This window comes from Talpa occidentalis, unplaced genomic scaffold (assembly GCF_014898055.3).
Source record: "Talpa occidentalis isolate TD23 unplaced genomic scaffold, MPIMG_talOcc4v2.1 talOcc4.8, whole genome shotgun sequence".
Classification (NCBI taxonomy): domain Eukaryota; kingdom Metazoa; phylum Chordata; class Mammalia; order Eulipotyphla; family Talpidae; genus Talpa; species Talpa occidentalis.
The window spans coordinates 44686164-44712533 of NW_023605194.1; the positions used below are offsets into that span (position 1 = coordinate 44686164).

Consider the following 26370-nt stretch of genomic DNA (forward strand, 5'->3'; position numbering starts at 1 on the left):
GTAATTGGATCCATTTCGTTCCTACCTCTTGTGATCACAAGCCTCTCTCACCAAATCTCTCAAACATACAGAATCATATGGAACAAATCCTAAAGTATAAATCTCTGGGTAACGAAACAAAGAGACTATTAAAAATACTGTGTTGATGTTGAGATGGTAACTCTGGAGGTTGGTATATTCTTTTGTAATTGAGGCAGTCTCCACTTTGCTTTTAATACACTACAGGAAGACAGAGTTATAAACTTATAGAACATTAGGAATGATTTTTGATGCTAGATTACTGTTATTATATCACTCCAACAGCATTAAAGCATTGAGCAGCATATATGTAACAGGACTCCTTAAGTAAATGAGGTTTCTCAGAATTGATTCTGGACCCTGTTTCATGTAGGCGCACAGTTTGCTCATATGAGCAAGCAAGTTTGTCCCTGTACCTAGGTAAAACCATTCAGACATTTTTTACAATCATATGTAAAAAATGGATTTTTTTTTTTTTCACTAAAAGCATGAACTTTATTTATTTATTTTTTAAATAAATTTTATTTTTATATTCCCCATACAATTGCAACCCCCTTATTTTGACCCCAATCCCTCCCCTCCCACCCCCTACCCCCATAGAGTGTCTCTGGTTCATAGTTTTTTGTTGATTTTGATTTTCACTTTCTTATAGTTATTCATTTTCCTGGTCCCTTATTTAAGTTTTCTAGATTCCTGCTATGAGTGAGACCATCCGGTATTTTTCTTTTTCTTTCTGGCTTATTTCGCTGAGCATGATCCCTTCCAGCGCCATCCATGTTGCTGCAAATTGCATGTGTTTATCTTTTTTGAACGCTGAGTAATATTCCATGGTATATATGTACCACATCTTCTTGATCCAGTCATCTATTTTTGGGCATTTGGGCTGTTTCCAAAGCTTAGCTATTGTAAATAGTGCTGCTATAAACATAGGGGTGCAGGTGCTCTTTGAAATTGATGTTTCTGTGTCCTTTGGGTAAATACCTAGGAGTGGAATTGCTGGATCATATGGAAGCTCTATGTTTATTAGGTCCAGAAATCTCCACACAGCTCTCCACAGTGGTTGGACCAGTTTGCACTCCCACCAACAGTGCAGAAGAGTTCCTTTTTCTCCACACCCTCGCCAACATTTGTTGTTGCTAGTTTTTTTAATATGTGCCATTCTCACTGGTGTAAGATGGTATCTCATGGTAGTTTTGATTTGCATTTCCCTGATCACAAGTGATGTTGAACGTTTTTTCATATGCCTGTTGGCCATTTGCATTTCCTCTTCAGAGAAGTTTCTTTTTAGCTCTTCTGCCCATTTTTTGACTGGATTAAAAAATGGATATGTTTTAATAAATATTTATCAAGATGCATACTATAAATTTTTTTGATTAATTGCATACTATTAGTAATTATTTTAAAATGTAGTTTCATCCATTGTCTTTTACACTGAGGTGCTTACCATGGCAAGAATTTTTATGGTCTTTCTATATATTTAATTTTATTGCAGAGATGATAAGGTACCAATAAATGACCTTAGGAAAAAAAAAACAGATTAGGATCAAACTGTATGTCAGAAATGGAATGAAAATGGGAGTTTTGAGGAGTAAGAAAATAATATAGCATTTCTTTTCAAGTACATCTTGTTCATCCTTTAAAATGACTGCTAGTGAATCTCAAATCACTGTTATTTAGATTTTCTTCAACACTTTAAATTTAAGAACAGTCTTATTTTACAATAGTGATTTTTCTTTTTTCTTTTTTTTTATTTTTATTTATTTATTTATTTATTTTTTTAATAGAGGCATGCTTATTTATTTATTTATTTGTTTGTTTGTTTGTTTTTGTTTATACATGCACTGGGTACAGTCAGAAGCACGGGAGGGTGAGAGAATTCACCAGAGCCAGAGTGGGGAGCAGAGCAGGCAGAAGGACCGAAGTACACTGCTGAGGGGAGCAGCGGGCGGCAGGAGAGGTCTGCGCGCCATGTGGGACCCTCCTCCGGTGGCCGGGGAGCAGCCAGGGGATCGAACCGGCGCCGCAGACGCTGCGGGCAGCTTTGCAACCCAGCGCTCAACCGCTGCACCACCGGGGAGGCCCACAATAGTGATTTTTCAATCAAGTTATGCATTTTGCAAAGACCTTAGCTTACAATAAAAATTGTAGGTGGCACTTTTAATGTATGAGTTTAGAAGTGTAGAACCTCATTTTATGGACTTGATATCAAAGCAAAAATAGAACAATTGGTCACCTTTTACTTCATCTCACTGGACTTGGGAGGAGCCCTCTCTTCATGCAGTCCCCACAGAGAGATTCAGAACCATCACCTAGAAATGTGAGAACATTTCGCTCATAAAGCCTTATAATATTATAAAATATTTACATTTCCATTTTGCTTCATAACTTTATCAATCCATCTCTTACACAGTCTTGGGTCTCATACCAAAATAGGAGTTACTTAATACAGGTGGTATCTCCATTTTTGCAAATAAGTAAGTAGACGCTGAACAATTGCTGGTAAATGAGAGTGTTCATTTGTAAACATAAATTTTGAATCTCCATATAAATATGAAAAAAAATATAACACTGTAGCTTGCTCTTTCTGAATGTTCTGCTGTGAGATGGGGAAGTCAAAGAAGATTTTCTGGAAATTCAAGGAGGGCAAAGTAGAAGCACTTTTTAAGGTATGGCTTGTTTATGTGCAGAATTTCTTGTGAGGACCTCCCTGGTGGCGCAGTGGGTTGAGTGCAGCGCTGTGAAGCTGTCCGCAGCCTCTGCAGTGTGGATTCGATTCCCGGCTGGCCAGGGAGATATCCACATGGCAAAGCAGACCTCTTGTGTCTCACCCGCTGCTCCCCTCAGCAGTGTCTTTGGTCCATCTGCCTGTTCTGCTCCCTGCTCTGTCTCTGATGAATCCTCTCACCCTCCTGTGCCTCTGACTGTACCCCAGTTCTTGTATAAATAAATAAATCTTAAAAAAAAGAAAATAAAAAAAAAGAATTATTTCTTGTGAACTGGCGCTATGCTATGACAATGTCAATAAACCAAGTTTTGCTGTATCAAACAAAAAAAGCAAACCCACATTTTACAAAGTTGGAATTTCACGCATATAGTCACAGAATTTAAAAACATCAAGTCTTGGCATTGGACATCTTTCTCTTTGCGGGCCCACCTGCTCTCCTAGCCTTCGGGTCTCTAATGTGGTCTCTCCTTCTCTCCCAGCAGTGCCTGGTTGAAGATGGGGTCCCAGGTCTCGGTGGACACGGGAGGAAGTCTGCACGTGGTGGTTGTGGGCGGGGGCTTTGGTGGGATTGCTGCCGCCAGCCAGCTGCAGTCGCTGAACATCCCCTTCATGATGGTGGACATGAAAGACTCCTTCCATCACAATGTGGCCGCCCTCCGGGCCTCCGTGGAGAGTGGTAATGGTCTTTTTTTTTTTTTAAGACTTTATTTATTTATGCATATAAGAGATGGGGTATAGGCCAGAGGTATGGGGGTGGGAGGGGGAGTGAGAGGATTCACCAGACAGAGACGGTGGGGAACAAAACAAGCAGATTGACTGAAATACACTGGTGAGGGGAGCAGCAGGCGAGTCAGGCGAGGTCTGCTGTGCCCTGTGGGTAGCTCCCTTGCTGGGGATGAACTCGTGCTGCAGTGGCTGTGGATAGCTTCATAGGTTGTGTCTTAACCCCTTGTGCCACCAGGGAGGCCCGGTAATGGTGTCTTTTTGGGGGGCTTTCATTTTGAGAGTTGTCACCATTGTGGGTCTGGGGGTGGTTTCTCCACTGAGGGCAGGTGCCAACATTCCACATGAGACAAATTCCAAGGAACGTTAAGGTCATTGGTCTTAGGCCATCATGGCACAGAGCTCCAGAAGCGAGAGCTTGAGCTTCCCTGAGCACCTGAGGCCCGGACCTGCACTTGAGAGGGTAGTGGGGAGCCTGTGTATGCTGCTGGCCCAGCTGTTTGGCCAAGTGCACCCCTGTTAGAAAGCAGCTTAGGAAAGGTTCTGACCTTCTGTTGGCAGCCCAGCTTTACACTGTGACCTCTGTGGCCATTCCTCAGGATTTGCCAAAAAGACATTCATTTCCTATGCGGAGACCTTCAAGGAAAACTTCCGACAGGGCCTGGTGGTCGAGATAGACATGAAGAATCATACGGTGCGGCTGGAGGATGGCGAGGTGAGGCCGGGGGCACTGACTGTCCATTAGTGGGGCTCAGAGGCCTGGAAGTGTGGCTGCGGGTGTCGAGACCTTGGAGGGACTCTCCAGGAGAGGTGCTGGGCAGGTGGCAGGGTCCTCAGCAAATGCCTGACCGCAGCAGCATGGAAGTGTGGTGCTAGACACTTCTTGAGCCTCTTTGTACTCCAGGCACTGCCTTAAGCCTCCCATAGTCTGATCTAAAGCCCCTCGTGACCATGCAGCCCTTTACCCAGAGGCTGAGTGGCTTGCCCGCGATCCCCCAGCTGGTAAGAGACTCAGTCAGTATTTGAACTCAGAACCCACACTCCGTAAGCCAGTGTCTGGCCAGACCAGAGGACTCTCCTTGCTGTCTAGAATGAAAGGACACGCATGATCCCATGTCCCCGACCAAGATGTCAGTGGGGTAAAGGTTCTCTTCACTCTCCTTTGCCCTCCTCAGCCCTGGGGCATGGCATGGCGCCTGGGACACACCTACGGTGACGTGAGCTCTGTCAGTGAGCTGCTGCCAGCCCATTGAGGGTCACCCGCCAACCTGGCCCCCTGTGTAAGCCAAGAGGGGACTGGAGAAAGGGGACATGGAGTCTTCAGTGAAAATGCAATTTAGTGTGAACCAATCCTCCTTGAAATCATTTTAGGGCTGGAGAATCCCACAGTTGGAAAGATGACTGAGAGTCCCCTAGTGTATGGTTTGGGGCTTGCGTCTCAGAGTCCCGGAAGGGCCCACGAGGGCATCTCCTGCTTCCACAGGCTGAGTGGGATCCAAACAAGATATCCCTCTCTCTCTCCCCCCACCCCTCCCTTCTCCCCTTCCGCTTACCCTCTCTCGCCCTTTCTTCCTTTTCTTCTCTTCCAAGGCCAGAGGAACATTTTTTCTAAAATACCTAGGTGCTTGTAAAGTGACTCCACTTGGAAGCTAGAATCCTGCTTATTCCCCACAGTGGTTTCCTGTTCCCGACTTACCTACCCTGCTGTGGGGAGCTTGCCCTCCTGTTTCTGTATTGGATGCCTCTGGCAGGAGGGAAAATCAGCTTCCTTAGGCATTTCCCAGGTTCCTGTGCCACCCCTTGGCCTAACCGATGTGCGGGTGTTGCTGTCCTCAAAGAAGGATGCTGCCATATGCCCAGACTGCAGACCCTCTCCCCACCCCTCCAACAGAACCTGAGATTGGGTGCAGCAGCCCAGCCAGGCTCTCACCTTTCTTTTCCTTGTTCTTCCCAGGCCCTGCCCTTCTCACACCTTATCCTGGCCACGGGCAGCACTGGGCCCTTCCCGGGCAAGTTTAACCACGTTTCCAGCCAGCAGGTCGCTATCCAGGCCTACGAGGACATGGTGAAGCAGGTGAGCTGCATGCTGAGGAGGCAGAGGTGACCAGGTGACCCCTGAGGAGCAGAACAACTGTGGGACGCCTGGGGCTGTATCAGGAGGACCACCTGGAGGTGTTTGGGGCTGGGAGAGCAGACTTAAATATGCAGAGTTACCAGGATAAGGCTCCTGGGAGGAGACCTCTGGACTTGAAATTGGAGTCTGGATGTGGTTCTAAAGAAGCGATCAGCATGTTTCCGACCTCCCTCTTGGGCTCCTGCTTGCACTGGGCTTTATGCTTTATGGAGCAGGCTCCATCTGTGATCCCAGGCGGCTTTCACAGCCATCCTAAGAGGTGGGTGGGACTGGCTGCAGATCCCACAGAGCAGATGAGGAGTGGAGACCAGAGAAGGAGCCTCAGGCAAGTGCTGGGGCTAGACGAGGCCAGGTCTCTCCGGCAGAGCTGAGAAGCCTGGGAGCCTCTCGCACAGCCATGGGCAGACGCTAGTGTGGGGGGTTGGATCTGGCCTAAACTCAGACCTGGGCCGGGGACATCTGAAGGGTGAGCTGGTAGTGATGCCTGCTTGTGGGGCCAATGTGAGAATGGAGTGAGGCAAATGCAGGGAAATACCCAGCAAGTGCCTGGCCGCAAGGAAGCACATTTGGGCCCTGAATTGGAAAGGGTTGTCTACTCTTCTTTGGCCAACGAGCTCTCCCAACCCAGGGTGAAGTGGGCAGCAGTGCGGATTTGAGGGTGTGCTTGGTGTTTCCTCCTTCCCCAGGTGCAGCGTTCACAGTTCATCACCGTGGTAGGCGGCGGCTCTGCGGGCGTGGAGATGGCAGCCGAGATTAAAACAGAATACCCCGAGAAAGAGGTGGGCTAGCGCCTTGGCTTTGAACTCCCAGAGGTTGGCTTCTTTGCATTATCTGAGGAATGGAGCACCATTAATATCAAGTGGGAGTGTGTGTTGTTCCTGCTCTCTGCCTTGGGGAGTCCCCTCAAGTCCTGGTCCACTGGGGCTTTTTCCTGCAGAGCCAGGTGTGAGGGGCCTGCCTCTGGTTCTATAGGAAGGTGCAAGCCCAAGAGAGACGGCCTTAGAATAGTTTAGCCCTGGGTCCCTGCTGTGTCCCAGCTTCTGTAATATAATTAAGGACTTTGATTACCTCTTCTTGCTGGCAACTTGCTTGGTCAAAGACATCCTCAGCTGATTTTTTTTTTGTCAGGGGCAACTAGAGGCTCTTTGGTCTTTAAGAGGCAACAACTTTTACCCCAGACAAGGGGGGATCTGCTGCATAGCCTCTTGATAGCCAGTGCTGAGGGAGGACTGGCCAGTGCTGTCCCCAGCCCATGTGTGTGTGTTGGGGGGAGTAACCCCGTTTCCTGCTAACAGTGGAGGAGAGAGAACCCACCTGGAGAGAAAGGAAACAGCCTGGCAGGCAGTAAAGGCTGAGGGCTGAGTAATATGCCATAATTAGGGGTCCTCCAGCTTAGAGCTAACCTACTGCTGATGCCAGATCAGCTCTGAGAGGCTCTGAATGGCTCTTTCTCCCTGGAGGAAGGCAGATTGGTTTTGGAAAGTAAGATCAATGTGAGTTAATTTAATGATACGAATGTTCTCTGACAAATTGTTGGAAATTATAAGTGATTGATGTAAAAGTTTATTAATTTGAATTATGGGGTAAAGACCAGTCTGAAGTAGTCAGTGGCTCAGTATATCTTCCATGTGTTTATAATTAGTAGTCAAAGAAGGGTAACATAATAGTCACCTCCCTTTGTTAAGGACTCAGCATGTGCTGAGTTAGGGGCTTTATGTGTACTTTCTCATTTCATTGTTACAAAATTCCTTTGGGTGAGACAGTGATCCAGGCCTTTCTAAGGCTTTAGGAGTGAATATCCAGGATGAGATTTCAACCCCCAACTTTGGCATCATTTCAGGCTGCTGCCCCCATTCCCCAGCTGACCCAGCAGCAAGTCAACGTGCCTGGCAGCGTCAATTTTAGGACCAACCTTAACGTAACTGTCAGCCTGCTTTGTAGTGGGAATGCAACGGCTCCTACACAGGCTGTATAATTAAAGTGCCCAGGGGTGCTGGAAAATGGTTGCCCATATGAACCTAGGTGCGGTGTCACTTGGGGAACATAGTTACCGGTGGTCATCTGGCCAGGGCAGCGGGCCAGAGTTGAAAGAGTCCTAGGCTGGAAGATGGGGCTGAAGTCCAGCTTGCCCCTCACTGATTCAGGCATCGGGCAAATTACCTCCCTGAAGCTTCAGTTTCCTCACTTGTAAACTGGAGTTGGGGGGTGGGGGTGGGGGCAGGTTGACATGTTTTTAAACCTTTTCACTTGAGTAGGAGACTCAAAGGCCCCTTCTCTGCCCTATGGTCCCTTTCCCCAGGTCACTCTCATCCACTCCCAAATGGCCCTGGCTGACAAGGAGCTGCTGCCCTGTGTCCGGCAGGAAGTGAAGGAGATCCTGCTCCGGAAAGGCGTGCAGCTGCTGCTGAGTACGTGTGGGTCCCGCCTGCCTACTCCTCTCCCTGGCCCAGTGAGCTTTGACTCGGAGGCTTAGTACCTGCCCCCAGGTACTAAGGAGGGTGCTACGCCCAACCCAAGCTCTCTGTGTGTCCTGGGGTTGAGCCTCAAAGCCCACTGGAGCCTTGGCCAGTGGGGGTTGTGTCTGTCCTCAGGCGGGGCAGATGCCCTGGTGCTTAGGGACTGCTGTGTCATGGAGTCAGCAGGGGCCTGGCTATTGCTTTGGACACAGTGCTGTTGGTCTTGGCTATTTGTTGAAGGATTTCACCGGAACAATAATGTCTCTGTGAGAGAATAGTCTGTATTTTGAGGGTGGTGGGAGTGTGGCTTTTGTCCAGAGCAGGATGGAAAGGAACACCAGCATGTTAGGGAGGAGGGCTCTTATCCCGACAGCGTGATGATGCAGCTCGTTGAGTTTCCTTTCCTCTTCTCACTTTTTACAATGAGCGGGGGGATGTCCATGAAAACCCCTCCCGGCTCTCAGTCTCCTTGTAACTGGCGATGTGTCCAGTGAGCTCTCAGGCTGTGAGGAGAGCAGGTCTTGCTGTCAACTTCAGTGATGTGCGGGGGGGCACCTCCTGCCTGGCCAGGGCCATTTGGCTGACAACGGGGAGTGATGTTTCAGGTCTTCCTCAAAAATCTTTTCCAAGAACTTCTTGGGAAACTCAGTCTCACTTCCTGTTCCTGGCAACTTTCCTTCCATTGGCTCCCTTGGGGCCAGATGTCCAGCTTGTGATTCTTGGGGCAGCAGCATGGACAGGGAGGGGCGCGGGAGGGAAAGGGGGGATGGAGTAATAACCTACTTGGGCTGCAGTGATCCAGGCCTTTCCATGGCCTCCGGCCTTCCCCAGGCCAGCCTTGGCTTGGGCCCCAGCCTGGGTGGAGTGTCTACCCTCTGCTGGCCTCCTGGTCATGTACCTCCCTTGACAGGTGAGCGGGTGAGCAACCTGGAGGCGCTGCCTGTCAATGAGTATCGAGAATACATCAAAGTGCAGACCGACAAAGGCACGGAGGTGGCCACCAACCTGGTGATTGTCTGCAATGGTATCAAGATCAACAGCTCGGCCTACCGCAGTGCCTTCGGTAAGCAGGAGGTCCAGCCGCAGCCCACTTCCCAGGCTGTCTCCTTACTTTCCAGCCACCAGAGTAGGCGCTGCAGGCCTCTGCCCAGAAGTCAGTGCCTCCCCACTCCATTCCAGCAACTCCTTTGGTCTCTTCTGATTGATGACATTGAACTTGAAGTGTAGGTTTGGGTCCCTTCTCTGTGCTTTCCTGTGCTCTGCCTGTGCTGACTTAGCCCAAGGCGGCCAAAATGATAAGGATCGTCCCACACCAGGGCCTGCCCCCTAGTGGAGAGGAGTGAGAACAGGTTTCAGAGAGATCAAACATGCATTTTCTGTTCCTTTTCTGTGTACACGGATGCAGAAGAAAGTTAGGGTCAGGCCTTTCTCTGTTCACAGGTTCACTGCTTTACCCAAATCCTGGTCCAAATGTTTGGCCACATGCACATAGAATGACCATTTGAGGAGCGGGAGCAATTATGTGGTCTCATGTTTTCAAAGCTCAATGTTTAAGTAGCTGAAAGAGCTGGGGGAGGTAGCCTGTTGGCCTCCATCTGTGAGTGGGCAGCCTCCTCAGTCCACATGGTTTCTGGTCCCCAAATCCCCATCATTTATTCCCGAGAACCCTTCCTGAACAAGGAGGTCCTGCTTTATGTCCAACAGGGAAGACTGATCCAATTCCAGAAGAAGGAAGCTAATTTGAGCCATGTGTAGGGATTTGAGTGAGAGATTATAGTGACAGAGATCCAGAATTTAACACCTGATTGTTCTAATGTTTTATTTTTGAAGATATATATTTTTAAAGTCCCTTAAAAAGAAAAGTTTATCATTTATGAAATTCCTACATTTAAAAAAAAATCTGATGCACATTCTAAAGGGATGTAGCTAAGTCATATCTTAACCATCATGAATTAATCATTGTTAATCCTGGTGACTTGTGAAAAATTTTGTGCATATATAAAAGGACACTGGCGTCTTTCCAACCAGCTCCCACCCTGCTCTAGTAACTTTTTCTTTGCAAGAAAATGAAGTGGCGACTTAAGGTGGAAATGAATTAGGCAGGTCCCACCTCTTGAGGATGTGCCTTTGGAAGGGGGGCTTATCCAGCACAGAGCTCATCTTCACCTGGTTCTGGAGGTCCCTTAATCTGGCACCTTGGGGTCTTGGTTTCTGTTGGCAGAGAGTCGACTGGCCAGCAATGGGGCTGTGAGGGTGAACGAGCACTTCCAGGTGGAGGGCTGCAGCAATGTCTATGCCATTGGTGACTGTGCTGACGTGAAGGAGCCCAAGATGGCCTATCACGCAGGCCTCCACGCCAACATCGCCGTGGCCAACATCGTCAACTCCATGAAGCAGAGGCCCCTCAAGGCCTATAAGCCAGGTAGGGCAGTTCCCACAATTTTAAAGGAGTTGGGACTAGATATGTGGAAGCTTTTTGGGTCTTTAAAATGACTGTCAGCTAGAACCACCTCACCAACTGGTGACAGAAGCACTTCCCTAGAGCTCTTTGAAACTGAATCAGGAACTCTACCCACTGAAAAGCTCATGCATTTCCCTGCCCTGGGGCTGAAGGATCCCAGGAAGGTTTTGTACTCTGGGAGTAGCAGGCTCACAAATGAGCAAGCACGATTCTAGCTTATTGGTGTCTCTTCTCCACAGGTGGGCTGACGTTCCTGCTGTCCATGGGGAGAAACGATGGTGTGGGCCAGATTAGTGGCTTCTACGTGGGGCGGCTCATGGTTCGGCTGGCCAAGAGCCGGGACCTGTTCGTCTCCACAAGTTGGAAAACCATGAGGCAGTCTCCACCCTGATGGGGAGGCTGCTGGGAGCCAAGGCACTGGGGCCAGGTGACTGGATCGCTTGACGAAGGGCACCTGCCTGACAAGTGCCAGGGGCAAATGCTCTTGTTGTGGAGTAAGATGCCAATGATGTACTCACCAGAAACAACCCATCTAAAACCAAAAGAGAGAGAGAGAGAGAGAGAGAGAGAGAGAGAGAGGGAGGGAGGGAGGGAGAGAAAGAGAGAGGGGTCACTTGGTCCTGGGGAGTTCACAGCCACCCTTCTCTATAGCCAGGCTCCTCTTAGATGCATGTGTGTGAGCACGTGGTGTGTGTGCATGTGTGTGTGCATGCTTGTGCCATCCAGAGCTCTCAGAGTAGGAGAGCTGGGTCTCCCAGTGGCTGATGTCCTGTGTGTTAGGGCAGGAAGGAGTCTGAAGGAGCCTGCACAGAGACCTGCTAGGAATGGGAGCTGCTGTGGAGAGATGGCCTGCACCCCAGGCCCCCCTATCACAGCAGAGGTGCAGGGGTGGGGAAGCATACATCCCCTGCAAAACCCATGTTGTTAATAGAAGACTAATTTTAAACTATTCATTCCTACAGTCTTTCACCATCATGGTACTTTCTATATTTCTATCTTTAGGTCCTGATTATATACCATAGGTTACATTTAAGATAAAAGAGTTGGATATAAAATTTCCTTCCTGCTTAGTCCATCCCAAGAGAGTGAGTTTCCACAAAACTAATAGGGATTAGCACTGGCCTGCCAGCCCGTGGAGATGGCTTGCCATTGAACTGACATTTGGGGAATGGGGGGGCGTCCAGCAGGTGAACCCCTACTTGCTTCCAGGCCACTGTCATGGGCAAATCTGCAAGCGACAGAACTTTAGTTGATGCTGGGGGGTGGGGAGGAGGGTCCTGGGGGTACCATTGTGGCTTTCCAGGCTAACCCCAATGTCACTTACCTTGAGGTCCAGCCACGTGGACCATCACCAGCTCAGCTAAGGTACAGAGATGACTCCAGAGAGAACTTCCATTGGGGGGTGAGGGGGAGCCTGTTTTGGACCCCATAGTTTAAATCTCTATCGCAGAGGTGGTTGATGAGTTCATCTGAATAAATGCAGGTACTGCCTTTGCCCACCCTCCCCACTTTTGATGGCAACCCAAGTACTTGCCAGAGTCCTGGATACCAGCCTCCCTGGGGTTCTCAGTCTGTCCTGTCCGGGCAGGGGCCTGTATTTTGCCCAGGCCTCCCATCCTGTGGGCCCAGGCCAATGAGGCACCACACTTGGTACCTGCAAAATGAGGCCACTCTGGTGCTGCCTAACCTGAGGCCTAGCACTGAGGGAGCCTCAGTCCTTTGGTGATAGGGCCTCTTCTGTTGATAACTTTCTAGAAGTATCTATCCATGGGGACATGGCTTTCCAAACAGAGGAAAATGTGGTAATAAAAGAATATGTTATAAGAAAGACACTGGATCTTTTATTTTTTCTTTTGTTTTCTTTTTCTTTAAAAAACAAAACCAAACCAAAAAAAGCCTGAAGCAAAACCTTTTTTAGGAGTAGTTACAGATATAGGGGTAGGGGTGGGGGCACTAAAACAGAAAAGCAAAGCACCCAGTTGATGCCTTTCTGATTTTCTTCTCCATTTCCAAATACAGCCAGCCAACAAAGCCCAGTCATTTGTATGCCCTGTTCCCTTGCAAAAAAGGAGAAACAGAAGAGTTAAAGAATTTTGAAAGGATTTGTGTGTGTGTGTGTGCGTGTGTGTGTGTAAAAGTCAATGCTATAAATCTAAAACGAAGTCTGTTTTTTTTTAAAAAAGTTTTAAAACAACAGGAAGAAAACACATGGAAAGAAACCCCTGGTGGACACCTGGTTAATTACGGACTGAGGCTCTTTTTAACCAGAATATAAAAAGGCAGAGGGCTCCTGGGGGGTCAAGGGGGCAGGAACTGCTTTGCAGCCTCTGCTACCTGCTTCCTTTTCAGCCACCCTCTGCTCCCCTGCTGTCAACCCTTCTCCCTTCTTTTAAAAAATAACCCCCCACTGCTGCTGTCACTTTGCTCCTCCTTGGATTCCCTTGGCGAGCAGTGCTGGCCGGGGGCGGCTACTTGGCGTCCAGCTTGGCCATCTCCTGCACGTAGATGCCGATGCTTTCGCTGTCGAAGAGTAGGAAGTAGACATTCTTCAGCGAGGATGCGCTTGAGTCATCAAAGTGGGCCGAGATGGCTTTGAGGGTCACCTGGGCTGCGGTCTGTTTGGGGAAGCAATTTCTGTGCCAAAGGAAAAGGAGAGCTGACGTCACTCTGGGCCCTTAACTGGCTCCGGGCCCCAGTTCCTGTAGCTGGGGTCTCACCGTCTGCCTCTGGTCCACACATGATCACCTATGAGCCCTGTCAAAGGGACAGCCTGGGAGTGGCCACTGTCCCTGCTGTGTAGGTGCTACACTGACTCGGAGGCCCAGTGGTTTTAGCCCAGGTCATAGGACTGGCCAGTGAGCGGTGCCTGTGCTTGAAAGTCCTCACTCAAATTGAGCTGGGCTTTAAAAACACCACTGACATGGCATTTAGAAGACTTGGTCTTCAAAAAGGCAAATAGAGGTTTGATTTGGTCCTTATAACTGGATTTTGTGCCAAACATTGCTCATTAAAGGGCAAAGAGTGCTTTTACAATTCCTCTTTTGTGCCCTTCAAGCTGTCCTCAGTAACGCAAAGGGAGGTGTCAAGGTCATTTCAACATGGATGACTCTGGTCAGGGCCCAAGCAAGCACCAGAAGGCCAGGCCAGAACTGCCTGCCCGGCCGGGTGGTAATAACTAGCCTCAAGAGGACCTAGCCACAGTGTCCTTTGGGGCCAGTCACTAATCCCCCTTAGACGGGTGCAGGGTGGGTCTGCCTCATATTTCTCACATGGATGGTGTGTCCTAGTCCAGCACAGCAGGGCATGTGGCCCCAGCTATGTAAAGAATTCAGCTGGCAGTGCTGCTGGGCCTGGGCCTTGGAGACCAGAGCTGCGTGGTGAGGTTGAGACAGGATGACAGCAGGAGGCTAGGCCTCATATTTCTCTCATAGCTTCCTGTGATTCAGCTACAAACAGAAGGGCTTTAGAGTGTAAAACACATCTATGTTACAGAGGGGTGTCTCTCAAGAGAGAGGGTGTTCAAAATTAAAGCCATAACTCGCTTTGGTGATGAGCACAGAGGGAAGGCTGTGCTGCAGTTGGGGACAGCTACACTCATTATTTACCTGAAACCTGCTGCTGTGCCTGTTGGGGTCAGTGACAATTAGAGCTGTCATTTTTCTAACCCTCCAAAGCAAAGCCTCAGTGAGAGTCTTTCATCTCTCCAGGGGCACTTGACAAAGCCTCAGCCTCCTGGCCCTCCTGCCTTCCGGGACACAGGGTACCCTAGAGATGCATGGGGTGGGGTCACCACATTCTAACAGGGGGTGCTGCTGCCGGACCACAGACCAAGGCCTTCTGGCCTGGTGTTTCTGATCCTGGTTCACACAGCTGGCAGGCGATGGGCTTTGAACATGGCAGGTGCTGCAAAGAGAACTCTGCCTCCCACTCCACCCTACAGCTGTCTTTTCCTGTGTGTTTTGAAGGATGGAAACTGGCCTTCTTGGTTCTGTCACCTGGTTGACGGGCTTGGGTACAGTGGCAGCCCTGGTTATGTCTTGTAGGGGTGCTGGAGTGGATATGAGTAAGTGGGGGAGCAGCTGAGTCCCAGGGAGTAGGCTGGAAGAATAAACTCAGGACCCCTCCTGTCCTCCTGGAGACCCACCTCCTACCTGCCGCTGGGGAAGGGTGGGAACGCCACAGACTTTAGCTTCTTGTCCTCTGCCGCTGACAGGCAATTTTTGATGGTCTCTTCAAGCTGCTCTTCACATTTGTCGGAGCCCCACTGAGGGATGTGGCAGTGGATGACAAATTTGGCTGCGAGTCCGCTGGATTGACTGACGGCAGCTGGGGTAGGAGAGGGAAATGACGCAGGTTATTTCCTACAACTTTGTCTTAGCAGGGGTTGGATGGAAACTCCTGGGGCCTCTTAGAGGTCTGGGGCACCAGGAAGTCATAGAGAAGTTGTCTGGACATTGTGCCCTGCCTCTGATGGGGACTGAATGTTTACCAGAAGCTGTATTGGAATTGCTTTGGATAAACCCTGATGTGACGGTGCTAGGCTTCCATTTGGTCTGCCAGCTAGTCATCAGGTGAGGCTGCCAAGTGACAATGGCGCCTAATCAAAGGGTCCATTCAGAATCCCCGCTGGTGGCTGTGGTAGGCTGAGGACTGGCTTCCCCAAAATGTCTATCTCCTAATCCCTGAAACCCGTGCATGTCACCTTACATGACAAAAGGGACCTTGCACAAGTCTGTGGTCAGGGAAGGGTTTTGAAAAGAGGAGATTGTTGTGGACCATCTGGAGAAGCCCTGAGTAACTCCCTATGCCAGAGAGGCGAGCAGGTCAAAGGCGGGAGAAGCGATATGCCGGTGGAAGCAGGGCCTGGAGTGGTGCACCAGGAGCCCAAAACATGGCCGCCCAGAGCTGGGAGAGGCAAGCAGCGGCTCTCCGAGAAGGAGCCAGCCTTGCCAGCAACCAGCATTCACACTTGAGGTGGACTTCCACCTCCAGAACTCCATCAGACTAGATTTGTGTTGTGTGAAGCCACCACATTTGTGGTAATTTGTGGCAGCAGCGACAGGAAACTCACATAGTGGCTTTTCAGCTTTTAACAGAGCCAGATCCTGCTCAACAGACTGTGACTTGAGGACTCTCTCAGTTGGGAAGCCCTGCCTTTGCCTGTACCCCCTTGGACGGGGGTTGTCTTGAACACGCCTGAGGAGCCTGCAGAGAGCAGGTGTTCCAGACTGGAGTTATGCCAGCCTGCTGAATACGTTCATATTCCCCACCTTTGCTTTTTACTCCCCCAAGCCCACTCCTAACAGAGACAGAGCTGATAAGCACTTTGGGTGCTGAGGAGCCAGAGAGAGGTCCCTCTGGCTATCATGCCCAGAGGAGGGTTCTGTCAGGCCCACGCAGCACCCTAAGCCACCACTTTGAGGAGCTGGGGCTCACGGCACCAGCTACCACTGGGTCCCAGGCCCTTCAGGTGACCTGGCTCTGGAAGCCTAGGGCCCTGGGGACAGATGCTGACTGCCCAAAATAGTGTTTATAACACATGAGTATCTGCCGCCTTCTGGAGCATGTATGGGGTGGGATTGAAAGATTTTTTTTGAAATATATGGTGCCCACCTAGTTGACAAGAAGTGTTTCCTAGAGACTCATGGAGAACCGTGACTGCACTTGCTGGGCAGGTGGAGGTGAAAGGCAAGGGACACTCTGCAGCCCCATACTCTCCCAGCAAGCCTGCCAGCACCCTGCTTCCCGGTGCCTGACTGGGTGCTGACTGTCTGGTGAGTGAACAGTGAGCAAGGGAATCTGTTGGCATAAACACTAAGGAGGCCGCAGGCCTGACTGGTTGACTCCACAACCAAGTACCAGAAGCAGGATGTCCCTGTTGACCTCGGAGTCTGGGGGCTGCAGGAAGCAATGCTATATGATAGGGGTGAGCTTCAAAAAAATTAAGTGAAAGAAGTCAGACAAAAGATTACATATTGTATGACTCTGTTTAGATGAAATGTCCAGAACAGCCAAGTCCAGATTTGTGACAGAAAGTAGATAGGTGGGTGCCAGGGGCTGGGGATGGGTGTGGCTACTTAACAGGTGGGGGGTTTCTGCTGAAGGTGTTAACAGATAAAAGAGTTCTGGACTCAGATGGTAGTGATGGCTGAACAACATTATAAATGTGCTTGTGGGGCCTCCTCTGGTGGTGCAGGTGGTTGAGCACAGCACTGTGAAGCTGTGTGCAGGCTCTATAGCGTGGATTTGATCCCAGCTGGCCGGCAAGAATCCCACATTTCCTGTCTCACCCGCTGCTCCCCTCGGCAGTGTATTTCAGTCAGTCTGCCTGCTCTGTTCTCCACTCTGTCTCTGGTGAATCCTCTCACCCTCCCGTGCATCTGGCCTGTACCCTGGTTCTCGTATGCATGAATAAATAAATCTTTAAGGAAAAAAAAAATTATTCCATAAAAAAAAATGTGCTTGTGTGTTGGATGCCACTGAACTGTAATGTTACAATGGTAGATTTTTACGTATCTTACACACACACACACACACACACACTCACATACACTCACACACACACACACAGAGTTACCTAAAACTCCAGACCATTCTTGTGGGTGATCAAATGCAAGTTGACTTGAACTGCCCAAATGATCAGAGAAATGCTATAATAACTTTTTGATTAGTTAGGGTCTGTTTGTTTTATGAACAAAATATGTGTATAGCATGCAGTTGTGGAGAGGAAGGTGGGTGCTGGGAAGGTGGGCCTGATTCCACGCTTACCTTCAGCAACCTCCAAAGGACCCTGGGATTTGCGCAGCTCCTTCACTGTTTCCAAGAACTCTTTCCCCCCAGCCTTTTCCAAAGCCTTACCTGTGGTGGAGAACAACAGCAACTCATTGTGAGTGTTCTTAACCTAACTAGTTAGCACCTCCACATATTTTCAGAAGGTGAGGAAAAAAACCATGCTTAGAAGTGCGAATCAAACTCTGAAATTGAACCAGTTTCCCTGGAGGCAGGGGTTTCTGGGTTTCTGTCCCTGGGATTTAGATTCTGGCAAACTCTCTTAAAGGACCGTTTAAGGGAGTCATTTGGGCATAAAGTGATCTCATGACATGAATTCTGAAAATGATTTTTTTTTAAATTGAGGATCTAGAGTTCTGTTCTGTGTTCAGTGGCCGTATTGTGTTGATTATATTCACTGTCTTGATTGGATGGCAGCACCCACTCTGGAGGCATCCCACAGACCCTGCAGCCTGCCACCTGTTGCCAGAGCCACCCTTGGAGAGCCAGCCACAATGGGAACCCGGACCTGAGGTGACAGATGGCTCAGGAGGAACCTCTGGGTGGAAAGCTCTGGGGTCTCATTCCTAATTCACCACCACCAATTTGTTGTAACTCACTGGGGTCAAAGGACAGGCACTGGCTCAGGGCAGCCTAGCATGTTCCCCGCCTAGTGCTAATTTGTAAGGACCTTTCTGCTGGGAGATCCCTCGGCCTTTGCTGTTAGGTCAGCTCCCTTCTCAATAGTTCAGGCTCCGCACAGAGAGGTCGGGGGAAGTCCCGCAGTGGGTAAGACCTCCCGCCCCATCTGGTCAGCAGGAACCCTGCCTATGTGCCCCAGGGGCTTCTCGTACCTCTGAGGTGACAAATGGCTGTTTTGTCCAGACTTAGAGGAGCACTGCTTTTAGGCGGGAGGGGAGGAATTTCCCCTCACATATTTTCATCTTCTCATGCATCTGGTGATCTGGATATGGCAAGTCTCAACTCTACACATGGCTATTGGTTATTGTATTTGTTATTACTCAGCTAAGAGGCTCCCTAGAGGCTAGGGAGTGTCTCCTGCTCCCCACTCAGAACCACACTACACCGCAGCTCATGTAGGGACAAATGACTATTCCACTGGGAGGGCATTCTCCATTACTGTGGTCTCCATTACTGTGGGTCTCAGTGATACAATTTGGAAACAGTGATCATAGGCTGTGCCCGGGGCCCCCACGACTCCATTCTGTGCGCAGATCCCTCACCAGTGCGGATCTGCTGGATCACAGGGAGATCAGCAGGGAGAGGGACAGGTATCTGAAGGCATAGACAAGTTCACATTGAGAGGCAGGGGAAATAGGTCTACACGGCTGCCATTTGACCACACACAAAGGAAGAGTCTGACATGGCATCCTAAGCTGAGGGATATCTACTTGGCCATGACTGACTTCATAAGAACTTGACAGAACAGGTCACTATTTACCCAATGGCACCTCTACCAAAGTCTCAGGACCTTACCTATATCTTCCTTGAGGTCAATTTCGGCTGTGGTTGGATGGACAATGCCCTCCACTCTCATGGAGCCAATATGGCTGATGTCACTCTGGGTCAGGGACAGCTGTATTAGGAAGAAAAATGGAGAATGGGGGAAGGAACAAATCCTGTGAAAAATCTTCCCATTTAACCTCTATCTATTCATTCTCAATCATTTACGCTGAATATCAACAGAGACATGGAGCCACCACCCCCGCTTTCCAGGTGTTTCCCAGCAGGCTCTCTCAAGCTTAGTGGATTTAATTTTCAGCTGAGTTTGCTGCAGGGTACACTTCTGCCTGTTCTTCAGGAGTAGGAGCAGGACTGCCTCTCCTTTTTCTTTCCTATCCCTTTAGCCTTCGCTCCCACTCTGGGTGGCTTCAGTGGTGGTCACATGGTCTCTGACTAGCTGCTGCAAGGGGAGCCCCAGACTTGCTCTCTCTATTCCCCTCAGCACCCCATCTTCTTCCCAGAGTAGCAAGGATCCTCAGGTGTAGGGACATGGAGCCAACCACGAGCCAATCAGCTTGAGCAAAGCTCTGGGCTTCTGATCTGCCTGTGTCTGCTATCCTGCCTTTTGGGGACCAATCATCAGGCAATACTTCGGAAAGGCAAGTGCTATGTCAGTGCTGGTGGCAGAGTAGAGTGGAGGGCATTCATCATGGGCGTATGCCCCCCATGTGAGCAAGAACTTTATGTTCCCCTAGAGAAGAGAGACAAAGCTAATCATCGTGTAACTATGGACACCCCTGGAGGGGACATAAATTTCACCTCTTTTCTTGCCTGCTCCCATCAGTGATGACTTAGAAAGCAGCCACATTTATGCTGTTCTTCTAACACGTTCTTCCCAATCGCTTCGTAGTATTGTCAGCTGCAAGCTTTCAGCTACCAGAGATATGATTAACTGTTTCCTTGTGTATTTTGTTTCAGTCCCAGTTGACTTGGTAGATAAATTGTCTGTTCTGTAAACTTTATGCTTGTGGGAATGAATTATTTGCATGTCTGACTGGGTGGCTGTTGTGCTGCCAGAGACCGTTCAAATGTATGACCCTGTTTGTTTTCTTTCTAAAGTCGAGAAAGGCAAGGAGACTGAATTATTGGCAAATAATTCATTTCTAGCACCAGGGATATTCAGGAAACATATATTTCTATTTTCTCTTTTTGATAAATTACATTGAACCATGTCAGGTGGCCCTCCCAAAGGCTGTTTGAGAGGTTAGCGATGGATTTTTTTGGTGGGTAAGAAGTAACTGGAGCATGGGGAATTCACAGCAAAGCCAGTAAGGCCATCCTATCTACCAACCAGAAAAAGTCTCTCTACATACTTGTGGCTGACCATTGTCAGCATGAACAACTGTCAGCACCAAAGAGCTAGTTTACTTTCATAATGCAACATGGTTTTGGCTCTTTAGTTTAAAAATGAATAATTCAAGACCAGAGTGAAAGTCACATTAGGGGAGCAAGGGCTGGAGGAGGCATCATTGCTTGTAAACAGTAGGTTATAAAAATGCAATAGTGTTTTACTGCCACACATTACAGTTCTCTTTATTACCTTCTGCCCTAGAACAAGGCTCTTAGAAGACAAGATGGTGAATCCATCCCCTGGCCCATCTTCAGAGGTGGAATTTGAAGTTCCTTCTTTATCGCTGTCCTTTGGTTTGGACTGTTGGTAGAGATCAAAAGGACAGATGGGAAATAATCCAGAAAAAGTCCAAAGTGGCTCTGTTACGTTCTCCCCTGGCTACTATCAACTTGGATATGAAAGGAATGGGTAAAGCATTGTTTTGCTGTTCTCGACAGTAATATGAGGGAAAGAAATGGGTGCTGCCCCAAATAAAGTGTGTTCAAGGTATCCACATGTACCTGAACACAGGCACTCAAACCTGGACACAGGTGTGGTATTCGTGTTCTTTTCAACACCTTCAGCTTATGATGACAGGCCTCAGGAGCAAGAGTGCTCCTTTGCAGCACACTGCTCAGATTTCTTTCTCCCCCAGGTTTCCCGGGCCCAGCGGCAGTGGAGTGAACACTTACACACTCTTTCGTGTTATCAAGGGGTCTGTGGAATGACAATTTGACAAGCACTGCAGCAGCACTGTCCAATGGAACCGTCTGTGACTGCAGACATGTTCCACGTCTGGGCTGCTCAGTGCTATGGAGCACTGGAAATGAGGCTAGTGCAACCAATAAATTTAACTTTTAATTTGATTTAACTTTAATTAATTTTAATTCATATTTAAATATCCACTTGTAGCTAGTGGCTAGTGTACTGGTCAGCCTATGAGAGTCCACCTCTGAGCTGCACCTACTTAGCATTTCAGGCTATCCTCAAACACCTGATCTTTCATGAACTGGACTCAGGCACCCCTCTATGGGAAACTAGAGGGTTTTTTTAAATTATTTATTCATTTTTTAAAAAAGATTTATTTATTTATGCATACCAGATCTGGGGTGTAGGCCAGAGATGTGGTGGGTGAGAGGATTCACCAGAGACAGAGTGGAGAGTAGAACAGGCAGATCTACTGAAATACACTGCTGAGGGGAGAAGCTGGCAAAACAGGAGAGGTCTGCTGAGCCATGTGGGTCCCTGGCTAGAGATCAAACTGGTGCTGCAGTGGCTGTGGATATCTTGGTAGTGCTGTGTCTTAACCCCTTGTGCCATGAGGGAGGCCCCTAGTGGTATATATATATATATATATATATATATATATATATATATATATGTAGGTAACATGGAGCTCACTAGAGAAATGAAAAGTGGAGTTCTAGGTTATCAGCTCTCACTTCCAGTTTTGGTGGGGGCAGTGGAAGGGATCTGGAAACATGAAAACCACGCAAGCTTTGGGTTTGGAAGCCGCTAACAGATCCTGTTTGATGACTTGGGCTCTAGTGCCAGTGTCCCTTTATCCCACATGGACATCCTTGTCAATTTCCCCCATGCCAAGCTGTGGAGAGTCCTCAGTCCTTTGGTGATGCCAGCTCCACACTCGGCTTGGATCATTAAACTCCCTTCTGGCTCACCTTTTTAGACGTCCGAGGTTTGGCAGCCTTGGATTTCTTGCCCCCCTTCTTGCCTGAAGTGGCCTTTCTTCCTCTTTTCTCTGGGGGAGGGGAGAGGATCGTTTCTGACTTGCCTTTGGTCCCTCGTTTTTTGGCCAGCAGTTCAGGGTGAATCCTGGGCAGGACGCCCCCACTGGCAATGGTCACTCCTTTTAGCAGCTGAAGAGAGAAAAAGCATGAGTTCAGACAGCAGAGCTCCTGCTGGTTCTGGATTGGATGCAGTTGGCAGAACAAGTGTTAAAAAATGGTCTGTTTTCCCAAAGGCATTGCATAATACATGGTTTAATCGGTTCTCCCTGTTTCACTTGTATGAAGGAATCCTGTGATCTTGTACAGAAAGCACAGCAAGTGAAGCAAAGTGAAAGGACGATAGAGCTTGAAACCAGGGCTCTGGAATTTCAGACACAACAGAGGATAAAGGGCTTCCCACGTGGGGAGCGCAGCTTGACAAAATGAAGTTCAAAGGTCAGTGCTAGGGCTAGACCCCATTAATAACAGACCGGTGGTCTCCACACTCTTTGACCATTCATTCCATCAGTAAAACATGTTTGACTATGCACCTCCAGACTGATAAATGTTTAATTTAAATAAGTGACATATACGGCTACCCCAACCCAGTCTGCGCATCTAGCAGCTCTCCTTCAAGTGAGATCTGCAAGCAAGGTTGGTGCACAGACTGTTGGGTACTATCTGTGACAAGAGGATTAGAGAAATAACCAGGAAGAGTCTAGAAATGTATATAGCAAGTTGACAGAATTATTGGGGACCTATTGGCACTAATAAAAACTGTGGCTTGTAGTTTGATTGTTTTCATGTTTTTTTTTTTCTAGTGATTGTATTTTGGGAAATTGTCAATCCATCATGGATTGGAAATAAGAACTGATTCTTCACCACAGGCAGTTGAGATGAGTGAGATTAGAAAATAAATATAAATAAAAATTCCTGTCCTCTCTATCCGCCACCTTGTGTATGTTTGGGGATCGTCCATTCCACTTTGGAGTCAGCTCTAAAATAAAAGGGTCAGTTCTAACCTATAAAGAAGGTCTCTCATGCCCTTATCAGAACAAATCATTAACAAAATCTGGGTGAAGAAACTATGAAAAGAGTAATACGAGTGCTCTGCTCTTGCCAGAGAGCTGTTCTTTAAAGAGGGAATGAAGGTCTGGCCAGACCCAGAATATATAATGGGATCTATTTAAGAGGCAATTTTATTGATCTAGCTAGCAGAATTTGCTCTTTTCTTACATGATCTGAATTGTCTTTCTATACGTGCACCTAGCAACTGGATCAGGAAATAATTTGAAGCCAGCCAGGGGAGCACACTGGTAGGTTGTTTAGCAAACTCATTCTGTGATTTCCCTCAAAGCTCCGGTCCCACCTGATTGAGCTCCTCGTCATTGGCGACTGCCAGCAGGATGTGTCTGGGCGCTATCCGGGCCTTCTTGTTGTCCCTCGCAGCATTGCCAGCCAATTCTAGAATTTCCGCTGAAATGACAAGGGGGAGGTTAATAGATAACCACAGACTGGGATCTGAAATTTCTAATGCTTTTCTTTGGAAATAGTCTTTAATTTTACGTTGTGATATTCACCTGTAATTTTTATGACTGGACTTGGAAAGAAATCCAGAAAACTAAAAAAAAACTCAGAATTCAAAGTAATTTACTTTAGAAGACCTGATATATGATCCTGTGGCAAAGTCTTCTAGTTGTTGCTTGACGTTGATAAATACCTTTCTTCCTTAACACGTGGACCTTTGATTTTTTTGTTGTGCCCATCATCACAGGACTGAAGACAGTATTTCCCAACCTCCCCTGTAGATCAATATAGTCATGTGACGAAGTTCTGGCCAATGTAAGGCAAGCAGTCGCATTGTATGGTATGTTTGGGCAGTGTCCATCAATGAATGTCTGGGCCCTTCTTTTTCTGTTGGCAGACTGGGTGTGTGTGATGGCTGGGATAGGAGCAGCTGCCTTTATTCAAGAGGAAGAAGTTGTGGATAAGAGAGCACAAGTTAGAAAGAAGCAGAGTCTCATAATGGTTTATCCTCCTCATCAAACTGGACTATCTTTGATAAGACTTCTTTTGCATGAGAAATAAACTCCCTTGTTTAACCCTCTGTCGGCAGAAGTTAATTCTGACCAACACAGAATCCATTAGAGGACTTGAGCAGCGCCATCTGAAGAGAACAGTGCTGTGAGTGAAGTGTGTCTTTGGTGTTCATTGAGACCCTCCCCATCTCCATTTCAGAGTCTCCTTCTCCTTTTCACTTGATGCCCCAAGTCCTAAAGCAAAGTAGGCTGGAAGAACTGATTTACACTATGAGAAAAGGAAATGCTTAACCAGAAAAGTGAGCTCCTAATGGGAATACCTATTAGGGAAGGAAAGTATGTTGGGGTTCAAGGCTTTTCTACATATCCCTCAGGACTTAAGCATATTTCTGACTTTAAAAAACTTGTTGCTTGGTAGGCGTGGAAGAGTTAATAAAAGGAATGCTCTTAAACCTATTTCATATACTATCAAAGCTTGAGTTAAAATTTAAAAAAATCTATAGAATTGGTTTATGCTCTTTATGGGCACTCATACCTCTATCTTCTTTTATTTTTCTTCCTCAACTTGAGAGGATGTTATGCTAAATCAAATTGGTCTGCTTTCAAAAACATGAATGAATCTTCAAGGAAAAACTCCTCTTAGAAAGCTAGAGGCAATGTGCAAATGTATTTTCCTACTGATAATGTGGGGGGGGGGAGAAATGTGTGTGTGTGTTGAGGGATTTTTCACTGGTACAATGGCATAAACACTAAGCTCTAAAATGAACAGATGAGTCTGTGTGAATCTTTACAATCAACCTAATTTCAAATGAAATAGCACAGGAAATTGCCATCATTCATAAATCTACAGCAATAAAAAAAACCTGGCATAAGTATGCATATTAACTAAGTAAATGTGATTAACAGAAAATTAGAATAAAATAAGCATTAGAGTTAAATATTTATATGACATTTCCATAATGAAAAGTGCTACATCATTACAAAATCCATTCTCACCACATCTTTCCCAGGTTATTAAGTGATGATATTGTGTTTACCAACAATTCATTTATATGTGACTGTGCTTTCTGAATTGAAGATGACAGTCCTGTTGGGACAACAGATAGAGTATTTGAAATGAATGCTGTGTGAGATCACATGGTTTGCTGCATTCAGGCAGCTGCCCAGTACTTTGTCTTGTGAGGGTACCCCTTGAAGAGCAATGTAGTTATGAAGCTTTCACAAATAGGCTTGCGGTATGACTTCAGGTAAAAAAGTACAGCTAAGCTCAGTGCAAAGGCATTTCCTGCACCTGTTTATCTGGGGCTGGGGGTGGCACACTTGGGAGGCAGGAGCACTCCCCTTGTCCTTTTCTGGATGGGGTGTCAAGGAGTCTTTCCGTTTTAAGCATCTGAGTAAATGAACTTAATTTAGCATCTTAGATCATCACTTTGCTGCCTCTGTCGCCTTCATTGAGAGGAAGAAGCATCCTTCCAAGTTGATCAAATAAGCCGTTACCGTGACAGGCAGGGCTAATGAAGTCCTACATGTTTAAAACCTTCAGGGAGATCCTGAAGGTCAGGTTGATGGACAGATGCACAGACATTAGAGCCACAGTCAGAAAATCTGCTGGAATCAAATCAGCACAGGATGAAACTAAAGGCAAGGATTCAGCAGGCAGTGCCCGGCTGGGCACGCAGGTGAGACTTGGCCAGCATGAGACTGGACTCCTGGACTTCTGAAATAAGTTATATTTCAGAGACATCATGAGCTCTGGTGCAAAAGCAGAGGCAGAACATTTTTCTTCAATAAGAAAAACTAATATGCAGCAGAAATCTAGACCAAGGAATTCTTTTCTCCATTAGATGTTCAGTCTGCCTTGTGACAGGGACTCTGCCATTTAAATGTTTAGAATGACAGTCATTATTAATATTTTCAAATGCTATTATGACAAATACATTTGCATGAACTATAAAAGTTTGCTACATTCTTTGGTGATTTTTTTGACACTGGGAACATCAGTGGCCTTCTATTGGCAATCAATAGGAAAACTGGATTTATAGAGCATGAATTTACTCCACTGAAAATTTTGTGGGAAAATCATTATTCCATTAAGAGGCATAGATGTCTGTGGAAGTCTCCAGGCTTCTCTAGCCAACTCCTCACCTGTAAGAAGTCATACTCCCAACAATAGTCACCATCTGGAATACAGCTATGCCTCTGGTAGTAAAAAGAGTGATGCCTGTAGCCAAAAGGGATAGTGGGAAGCTCATCATGCACAATATTTTGGAGAGCCCATGTCCTCTTATTTTGTACACAGTCTAGGCCAACACTGGATAGGTATCCCAGCCGCAGGAGATGGGATACCATTTGCCATAAAAATGATTAAAAATTATTCAGTTTGATATCTTATATTTACATTTTATCTGCTCTTGATAAATGCTAAATTCACCCCTAGAATTTTCCTTGCTTTTGTTGGAGATGAG

The 26370-nt window shown here is 47.5% G+C and overlaps 2 protein-coding genes across 2 annotated transcripts in view; one reads left to right on the forward strand and one right to left on the reverse strand.

Annotated features, from left to right (window-relative positions):
* The first annotated feature begins 3222 nt into the window (after positions 1 to 3222).
* Positions 3223 to 12384, forward strand: AIFM2 (apoptosis inducing factor mitochondria associated 2). The gene is made up of 8 exons (XM_037495884.2): positions 3223 to 3419; positions 4066 to 4181; positions 5421 to 5540; positions 6287 to 6379; positions 7900 to 8008; positions 8967 to 9119; positions 10278 to 10478; positions 10757 to 12384. The coding sequence occupies exons 1-8, from the start codon at positions 3239 to 3241 to the stop codon at positions 10906 to 10908; spliced, it is 1125 nt and encodes a 374-aa protein (XP_037351781.1). The 5' UTR covers positions 3223 to 3238; the 3' UTR covers positions 10909 to 12384.
* Positions 12342 to 26370, reverse strand: part of LOC119233525 (core histone macro-H2A.2) — a 40937-nt gene continuing 26908 nt past the window's right edge. The window contains exons 3-9 of the mRNA XM_054690046.1: positions 23236 to 23342; positions 21819 to 22016; positions 20350 to 20460; positions 18778 to 18882; positions 17286 to 17370; positions 14669 to 14843; positions 12342 to 13151 (exon numbers count right to left, since the gene is read on the reverse strand). Coding sequence (XP_054546021.1) covers positions 12986 to 13151; positions 14669 to 14843; positions 17286 to 17370; positions 18778 to 18882; positions 20350 to 20460; positions 21819 to 22016; positions 23236 to 23342 — 947 coding nt within the window. The 3' untranslated portion in view covers positions 12342 to 12985. The remainder of the gene's footprint in view (positions 13152 to 14668; positions 14844 to 17285; positions 17371 to 18777; positions 18883 to 20349; positions 20461 to 21818; positions 22017 to 23235; positions 23343 to 26370) is intronic.

What these genes read in the sequence shown, in the direction of transcription:
- AIFM2 (XM_037495884.2), top strand. Translation starts at nt 3,239, where the DNA reads ATGGGGTCCCAGGTCTCGGTGGACACGGGAGGAAGTCTGCACGTGGTG. An exon ending in CCGGGCCTCCGTGGAGAGTG is followed by an intron (nt 3,420 to 4,065) that starts GTAATGGTCTTT and finishes GCCATTCCTCAG; the next exon opens with GATTTGCCAAAAAGACATTC. An exon ending in GGCCTACCGCAGTGCCTTCG is followed by an intron (nt 9,120 to 10,277) that starts GTAAGCAGGAGG and finishes TTCTGTTGGCAG; the next exon opens with AGAGTCGACTGGCCAGCAAT.